Source organism: Dipteris shenzhenensis, chromosome 26 (assembly GCF_047967505.1).
Source record: "Dipteris shenzhenensis isolate YYH24624 ecotype China chromosome 26, Dip_SZ_1.0, whole genome shotgun sequence".
Classification (NCBI taxonomy): Eukaryota; Viridiplantae; Streptophyta; class Polypodiopsida; order Gleicheniales; family Dipteridaceae; genus Dipteris; species Dipteris shenzhenensis.
In genome coordinates, this window is record NC_141621.1 from 16,993,744 (window position 1) to 17,003,458 (window position 9,715).

General features: G+C 38.7%; 1 protein-coding gene across 1 annotated transcript; it reads left to right on the forward strand.

The window, feature by feature from the left end:
* Positions 1-6,767: 6,767 nt before the first annotated feature.
* LOC147884742 (uncharacterized) lies at positions 6,768-8,249 on the forward strand. The gene is made up of 2 exons (XM_087397759.1): positions 6,768-6,952; positions 7,041-8,249. Exons 1-2 carry the CDS (start codon positions 6,883-6,885, stop codon positions 7,868-7,870), a joined length of 900 nt encoding a protein of 299 aa, XP_087253885.1. The 5' UTR covers positions 6,768-6,882; the 3' UTR covers positions 7,871-8,249.
* Positions 8,250-9,715: the final 1,466 nt, after the last annotated feature.

The window sequence follows — 9,715 nt, forward strand, 5'->3', positions numbered from 1 at the left end:
AGATGAGAAAGAAGTTGAACAATGTCTTTAACCTTGGAATTATTGTGGTAGGAAGGGGGACAAACCGTTACCGGAGTTTGTACCAGAGGATGAGATTGAAGAGGATATGTTTATTGTAGTTTGCACGTGTGATGCAGATTTAGAGTGGGATGAACAAGGTGGGTCAATTTGGGTGGCAAAGGTTGCTCACATAGCAAGGGATGACAAGGGAATTCCTGTAATATTCAAAGCTTTATGGTATGAACCAAAGCCTTTGAAAAGTCTCCACAAAAAATATACAATGAAATAACCATATGAGGGTTTCTTGCAAAAGAAATGCAAATGGATTCCAAATAAAGAAGGTTTGATAAAGGTGGAAGTGAGTAGCATTATTCATTGCTAGAAATCAAGGACTCATAGTTATAAAAAGAAGCATGGCTATGATGTTGAAAAATGTATCACAATCCTTGATCCTAGCCTTGCATAGATTAAACACTATTTGGCTAAGCTTAACCCATCAGGTGAAAATGCAATATCAGAATCTAATGAGTCTGAAAGAGATTCAAAAGTATAAGATATATATTGTATGCCTTTTTATCGAAAAATGGTGTATCTTTACTCCACATTCAAATATATTATTCAATCAAATGGTGTATCTATGGATGTGCACAATTTTCAAGCAAAAACCTACGAGCAGAAAAGTTTGAGCGATAATTTTTTACACCAACCATGCTTGTATATTTCTCAAAGGAATATACAATTATTTCTTAATTTCTCATTTATCGAATCGTATACTTACTTATTTTTCATTATAACCCTCATTTTAGAGAACATCATCTATATATGAACAAATAGTGAACACTTTAGAAACTCTTAAAAATACCTCCCTACCATACTCTCTTTTGAGGATTATGGTAATTCAATCAATTTAAAATAGTTTCCCTAATCTTTCGCAATCCCATATTTGAAGCTCTCATATAACAATATATACCATATTCTTTGGATTAGTAGGAAAAAGATATTGGAAACCTCATACTTGAAGCCATTATAATAGATCATAAATTAATCTCTAATACGTTATTAAATATGGGAAGGCAAGGGAGGGATTTTCAAAATATTCCCAATTCTCCAAACCTAAGTACTTTTAAGGAAATGTGGTCTCTACTGAACTCCTTCCTATCATAATATGAATTAGGGAGAAGTTGGAACTCTCATGTACATCTTGAAATTTTTAATTTTTCTATTTTATAAATATTAAAAGTATAATTTTAAGCCTAACATTGCATAGATCATGAAATTTTGAACATTTTTTCTTTTTACAGCTCCTCAATCTGAGCTAAGGAGCAAAAGTTATGACCCCTTCTGCATAGGCTCTCCAAGGGTATTCTGCCAGTAGAATAGGGTTGGGGCAAGCTCATTAAACGATATTCCTATGGCAAAATACACTTAGAGGGTCTATTAAAAAGGTATTATATATTTTTCTTAGGTCATCTTGAGAAACTGTAAAGAGGATATTTGCTCAAAATTTCATGATCCAACCAATGGTGAAAGGAAAAGAAAGGATTTTTGAAAGTCATAAAATAAGTCACCATTTGGACATTATATATGTATATTATATAAATGTATATTTATATCTATATCTATTTATCAATATTTCATATTTACTTACATATTCCTTGAATTAATTTGGAATTTTTTGCTCCCCTAAAATGACTCAAGCCTATATATTTTGACCCCTTCCACCTTTTGTCCACTCATCGCTCGAGGGGTTTTGCTCGGAAAATGGAAACCCCCGTGTATCTATACACCACCTATATTGAATTCAACAGACTGTTTCGATATATTGCATATTGAATGGAGGTCCATAATATTTTAAGCTTCATTAGCCCTATTTGTATGGGTGTGATCCATTTTGTTATAAAATTACGCATGATGTATTGAGTAAAGGTCACAACTTACAACTTTGGAAAATTTTGAGGTTTATTATGCCATTTAAGTGTGACACTTACACTTGGAAAAAAATTCCAAATGAAGCAAGAATGTCCAAAAATTTTGAAGAGTGTGTTCCATGCAAAGTATCGTACCCATTGGATATTAATTGCATAGTTTAAAATGCATTTTAACACATTCTTTACTCAATCCTAAACCCCAAACCCTAGACCCTTAAGCATGAACCCTAAATTAGAGACCCTAGACTCTAAAACCTAGACCCTAGGTCCTAGACTCTAAAGTATTAACCTTATCCCACTAACCTATAAGCCCTAAACCCTAAACCTAGACCTTAGGTCCTAAACCCTAAACTCTAAACCTTAGACCCTAAACCCTAGATTGTAGACTCTAACTCTTAACCTTATACACTAACCAATAATCCTTGAATCCTATACCCTAAACCCTAAACCCTAAACCCTAGACCCTAGACCCTAGTCTCTACATTGTTAACCTATACACTAACTATAAGTTCTAAACCCTAAACCCTAAACCCTAGATCCTAAACCCTAAACACCAAACCCTAAACCCTAAACCCTAGACTCTTGTGTCTACATCCTAGACCCTAAAACCTAGATTTTAGGTCTTAGAAGCTAGATCCTAAACCTTAGACCCTAAATCTTAAACCCTAGACCATAGCTCTAAAACCCTAGCTAAACCCTACATTACAATTAACAATTTATAAAATATATTGATTTGTGCAACAGGTTGGGTGCACACCCAACCTGTTGCACAAACCATGAAAATTTGATGCTTTTTACAACAGGTTGGCCAACTTGTTGCACAAATCAAAAAATTTTGATGATTTGTGCAATAGGTTGGGTGCACCCCCAACCTATTGTATGTGAAACAAGTTGGGGGTGCACCCAACCTATTGCACAAATCAAGAAAATTTGATGGTTTGTGCAATAGGTTGTATGCACACAACCTGCTGCAAAAACCAAGAGCATTTGATGATTTGTGCAACAGGTTGTATGCACTCGCAACCTATTGCACAAATCATCAGATTTCCTTGATTTATGCAATAGGTTGGGTGCACCCAACTTGTTGCACAAATCAATAAATTTTCTTAATTTGTGCAACAGATTAGGTGCAACCCCAACATGTCATTTAGGAATTATGATATTTGGTCTAGGATTTAAGGTCCAAGATTTAGGATCTAGGTTTCAAGGTCTTAGATGTAGTGGCAAGGGTCTAGGGTTAAGTATTCAGGGTTTAGGGTTTGGGGCTAGAATTTGGGTCTAGGATTTTAGTTTAGGGTTAATCCAGGGTTTAGGGTCTATAGTTTAGGATTTAGGTTTGGGGATGATTTATTTGCTTGATTTGTTATAAAAATTAAGTGTTTCTAATGCCAATAATCACAAGTTGCTAATATATTTTTTCTAAAGCAGGTATTCACCCTCATAGTCTTGATACTATGAACATGTGTCATTTCCAACGTTGTGGTGAGAGCAGATGCGTAGTGATAATCACCAATGTGATCAGTCCTGATGTACACTTAAAATATCCACATGGGTACTTTGAAACATTAGGTGGTATATTGCAATGTGACATTTTGGATATGCAAGCGCATAGAATTATTTGGAATCGAGATGAAATCGTTCCAAAGATATACTTTTGAGATATCAAGAAAACTTATTTTAAAGGGGAAAAAAGTTGAGATGTTGTCTTGCCATGGACAACAAGTCTTAGCAGTTGGAAGATTTAGGGCCATGCTCAGGATTTTCTTTGCAGGGTGGAGGTAATTAAGCTAAGTAGTGCAAGCATCATTGAAAATGCAATGAATAGTGCATCACATCTACCAATCCATAACACTACATCTCATCTACAAGTCCCATAATACTGTCAAATGGGGATTAGCTTTCTTGAAATCAAATTTGCCTAAGATAGTTTCCTTCAATGTGGTGGAAGACACAACAAAGTATTACCAAAAGAAAAGAACAGTAACACAAACGGGCTCTAAATTGAAAAGAAATCATAGAATCTATGAAGACTACCATAGTGGCTACTCATAGGTATTGAGAATATTACAACAAGTGGCTGCTCATAGGTATTGAGGATATTACAAAAAGTGATGTTGATGCAAAAAAGATTCCTTGTGTTGCAAGTGACTTGGACATGCTCATTGGTATAGAAGGCTTGTCTTGTGTTGCAAGTGACTCGAACATGATCACCAACATAGAAGACTTGTCTTGTGTTGCAAGTGACTCAAACATCTCATTGGTATATAAGACTTATCTTGTGTTGAGCATGATAAGATGGGACCGCAAAGAAATATAAATAAAGTGACAGATGGGATAAGTGATACAATAGCAAGAATTGATTATATTAGTGATGATAATGGTCATGATGGTAGTAATGATAATGGTCATGATGTTCCCCCATTGGAATGGAGGACAATGCTAGTAGAACATATGAGACTTTGCAATTGAGGATATCGAAGGCTAACTGGACTATCACATGGCACATACTGGACCATCTGGGTAGAGGTGAAAGATAAAGTGTTTCATACAATTCATGGAAATGTCTACAAGCTTAAATGCCATTGAAGCACTATAAAGGTGACTGTAACATTAAGGCAAGTTCTTGTAGACCATGCATTGTCATAGCCTCATCTTCACCACCCAAAAATGCTAGATGGAAGTGTGGAATGCCAACACCATCTTCCTTTGGGAATGACAAAGAAGGTTGTCCTAGGAACTGTAAATAAAACTTTACAAGACAGAGACGAGAGCATGATTTCAAGGTCAATCTTATATAAAATATGGCATGGACAGTTTTGCCATGTAAAGTCACCATCAATGCAAAGGGTATCAAAATGTAAGAGATGTGATTAATTGAAAAATGCCATTCAACGTAGTAAATGTGACTCATGTAGAGTTTGATTTCAAGATCTATTACCCAAAAGGGAGAAACCAATCAGGTTGTGGATACCCTCTATAGTATTCTTGAGATCATTGAGGGCATTCCCAACATGATTTCCATTTTTGTCGGATCTAGCAATTGATCTAGGACGATAGTAGCCCACAAGATTTCTGTGTTTCGAACACTTTGATGAATGCTATTAAGAGAAAGATATTGGAAAAGTATTCCATTCAAGTTGGATCACTATTGAAAGATGGCAAGGTTTGTTTGCCCAATGATGTGGGAGTCCTAAAATTGATTTTAGGTGAGTGCCATGATGTGTTGGGGAATGGGCAAGAGGAGGCCATTTTAGGAAGGAAAACGATTGAAAATGGCGAGCGACTAGCAGCCGCCACGAGCCATGTTTTGATCGCTTTCCTTCTCAAGATGGCTGACCACCTGTCCCTCGACATGGAGAGCCGTGGGGACGCATCATCATGCCACATGTATGGCAAAGATAATCGAGAAAGGTCTCATCGAATAACGCATAGAGCAACCATCGAATTTTGATCCCTGATCTGACAGTGTGCATGTAGTGCCACTTCTAGGCCGTTGGATCTTATGGAGACAACGATGTGTCTAAAATTAAAAGGTCTTTAATTAGATAAGCTACGCCAGTGCTGGAGCTCGGTGGGTGGGCTCAGCTTTATTGCAATATTTTTGGGCTTTGAACGTTCCAGTTTGATACTGGGCATGATTGGTTGGGTGACGATAAGAAAGAGACCACCAAAGAAATTGTTAAAGAGAAATCATTGAGGAAGAGAGAGTGCCAAGAGACCACCTAAGAAACAGAGAAAGAGAGCCTAGAGTTTTAATGAAAAAATGCCAAATTTGGTTCTGATGGATAGATCCACAACTTCAACAATGATTTAAATCGAACACTTGCCCTTGACGAGTACCAATGTTTTATATCTTCTATTTTGATCATTCATTGTGGAATTAAATAGATACATTTAAGACTTCACCCCAAATCCTCCATCCATGTGCTAACCTGCAAGGCAAAAAATGATTAGGTAGAAACAATAGGACAGGATATGGTAATGGCTAGTGGATCACCACTCAACCATTGATCCTAGCGGGCCCTGGCAGGTATAGCACTGGATCGAGGGCCTTCGAGCAACAAAGTTTATGTCTTCGGCCCTTGCGGTCCAGGGGGCGATCTGGAACACTGGGACTTGCTGATCCTCTTGCAGGAGGTAGTGACTTAGGGTACCACTTCCTTCTTCGTAAGGGTAGTAGTCAAGGGGTCCGTGGTGACCTCAAGCTTGCTGATTTACATGAATTAGACAGGGACGGCTTGTTTTTGTTAATTGTGCAGAGGGCCTATAAATATGGATGACTAATTGAGAGGCAAGTTTTAGAGAGATGCCGAAGTTATCTCTCACTCTTGAATCACTTGTCTTGTTTTGCACTAGAATTCCCTATAAATATGTTAAAATATTCAACTTTGCCTGTTAAGACAAACGAAGATAATCAATTTTGAAAACTTTTTGGCTTAAAACGTTTAGGTTGTTCATACATTAAAAGGCGCCCATCATTAGGCGGCCGTTCGAACTGATAGGAGGGGAGCTTTTTAACGGCACCTCGTTACACATACATTGCCCATGAGCAAACCTTTGAATCGCCCATGACCAAACCTTGCAGCCCTACGTGGACTTCACATCATGCCCTCTCCATGCCCTTCTGTAGGCAGCCATGCTTGGCTGCCTAGCGATGGGCACCCTTCAAATCTACCAAACACTAGTGTATCACGGTCTTGCAAATCATTGGCAGTTTATAAAACCATCGTTGGGCAACCGTTGGGTGATGTGTAGAGGGGGTGCCCATGGGTGGACACTAGATTTTTTAAAACCCACGATAGGCGGCTGATGTGCAATGGGGTGCACCTATTCGAGACTCCCCACGACTCTCTTTGGGCACCTACGCATTGGGCTACACTAAACTTGAGAGAATTGATTGCAAGGTAGCCCTTCTCACCCAAAACCCCAAAGACCTAAAGGGAGCCATAATGTTATGGTAGGCTTGGGAACTGTCCGAGTTCATTCTCCTCCAGCAATGCATCTTGTGAATTTTCTCAAAGCAGGTTGGTTCTTGTTGCTTGAATTTGTCAACCTTCTTCGTCCATCTGTTCATCAAGGCTGAATCACGTGTTTCTCTTGCAATTTTGCTAGGTTCTCATCAAACTCTTCTCTCAAACAGCCTCAGATCCTGCATCTTGCAGTGTAGAATCCTCTCTGAAGAAACTTATAGCTGTGCGCACCCCCAGCTCTATGGTAGAGCTTGGGAAAGAGGATTCCACTCGGATTTCAGATGTCTTGCCCCAAGATGGGCTTTGCAGGAGTTATGGGCATGGAGAGGGCAGAAGAGGTGGGTTACTACAGAAACTCCTGCACAGCACGCAAATGCAAGTCCCCATTCGAAGCGCGAAACAATTGTGTATCGAGGACCCTTATCTGACACTTTGAGGAAGGTGAAGATACTCTCTCTGACTTCGTGCTGCCTCTCAGTGCTGTCAGGTCCCATCATCACATTCCTTACAGCTTCTCAGCTCTCTTTCTTCATGAAAGGAGGCGTTGCAGGCTCTGTGATACTTTTAAGCACTTCTGCCACGGCTGGCCTTCATTGGTTCTTAGGGCCCTATGTGCACAAGCTTACTTGGAAACCAGGAGATCAAGAGATGGAAGTTGAGGTCATATCATGGATGGCCACATTTGAACGCAGGACAATTCAAATTTCTGACATACGGCCACCCACGACCAAGCGTCCTTTTGTCACTTTTGTTGTGAAGGACAAACCTTACTTTGTGGAGCCGAAGAGAATACCAAATAAGGATCTCCTCAAACTACTGACCTTCTATCAAAGACAGGGATCTCAGACCGAACCAAAGGTTGATGAAGAATGCCTACAGGGATCTCAGACGGAACCAAAGGCTGATGAAACATGCCTACAGGGATCTCAGACCGAACCAAAGGCCGATGAAAAATGCGTAGGCAGCCATTGAAGTTTTGATCATTTGGTGTTCTTTAATGAAGGGATTTTACCCATTCATTCAGGTCGTTAGAAGGTTTTAATAGTCCAACGAATGAAAGGAGTGATCTTGGTAGTGTTTAATGTTATCACTTCAAGTTTCAATGCATGGAAGGAGGGTATCTCGAATGCTTCTGATCTTGGTAGTTTCTAATGTTTCCCTCGTGCAAATTTATGTTGTTACTCTTCCTCAAGGTAAACCTGTCTCAGCTTTTCAGTATGGAATGGTCATGTCTCTTTACTTGACCTGTACGTTTCAACGATTCCCTCATGTACCTAACATAATGGGAAATCTTTATATTGAAGATAGGTGGGGTTTTCAAGTTTCATTCCTGTTTTCTGTGCGTCTTGGAACTATGGTACAACATGAAAATGATTTATCGGGCCTTGTTTTGCAATCTGGTGACAAAATGTTTAAGTATTCTTTTGATTATTTTGGCACTGTCGGGTTGATTAATTGTCGTAGTTTTGTATACTTCAATGCGAAAAGCACGTACAACAGCAAGGCATATTGTCTTTTGGTTGCATGGTGATGATACGAGGGACATACTTCAATTATTGAAGGTATCTAGGTTTATGAAGTCGTCACTTTTCCAGTTAGTCCTTTTGTCAACATTCTTTCAATGCTAAGATAGTGAGGATACAGAAGCTGGCTATTGCTTCAGTTCTTCCTTGTTGCTGGCACCCCGATATAGTTTAAGATGTTAAAAGCCTGTGGTACCAAAACTTCCCAAAGATGGGAACAAAGCAAGCAGTAGACTCTTACTGGTGTGCTAAGTGAGTTCTGTTGGCATTACTCAAATAGGTTGTGATAGCCATGATATCTTATATGAGCTAGCCCAGCAGGCGCCTGCACATTTTCTCTCAGCTGCCCCACGGCTTTTCCGTTGAAGATGACCTAAGATTGTCGTCAATGACACGTTGGAGCGCTTGGTAAGATCCAATCCTCTAAGATAATTATTTAGCTGAATAAGAATGTTGGGATTTTCCCTCACATTAAGAAATGTGTCTATTGTAAATTTTGAAGAGAACAGGAATAGTAAACGGAGGGGAAAGCCTCTTAGTCTTCATGCTTGTGCTATCCATTCAAGGAAAGATGAAACAAGGTGAATTATATTCACTAGGCCTGCCCTTAGTTTAGGTTAAAGTGGGTTTGAAGTATATGTATAAACAATGGAATGGTCACTCCAATAAGCAAAGTTTGTTCCATACCAAGTGTCTTTGGACGGGGTGTTTGTCCAAATGTGATATAAAGTGGATCCATATATTGTCGTTGGAATGTTGATGTGTTGTAATTGCATGAATTCGTCTAAATTTGCTTGAATGTGATCTAAAGTGGATCCATATATTGTCGTTGGAATGTTGATGTGTCGTAATTGCATGTAGTCAATGTTGAAGTCACCAAGAATATATGTTAGGGTTTAATTTGTTTAGAAGTGTGTATGCTTTTTATTAGTATGTTAATGTTTGCGTTTGGGTTTTTGTAAATGTTGATGGTTATTTCCTTTAGCGTTGCTGTCTCAAAAATAGTTAGTAAGGTTTCAGTGCCTTGGTCATGAATGTAGTATTGTTGTAGCAGCTTTAGATTGTTTTTGTAATGTGTGGCAATTCCGACACCTTCATATTTGTGAATGTAAGTGAAACCGTTTAGTTGTATGTTATCAATTTGTGTAGTGTGTGTTCCTTGAATGCGTATAATTGTTGCTCCCATAATGCTCTCATTTGTTATAATGTCATTCTTGTGTGAATTAAATGTGATGTTTTAAGCGATTGGATGTTTATATGTTGCAGTTGTAAATCTTTGAACTTTGTTTGGTCA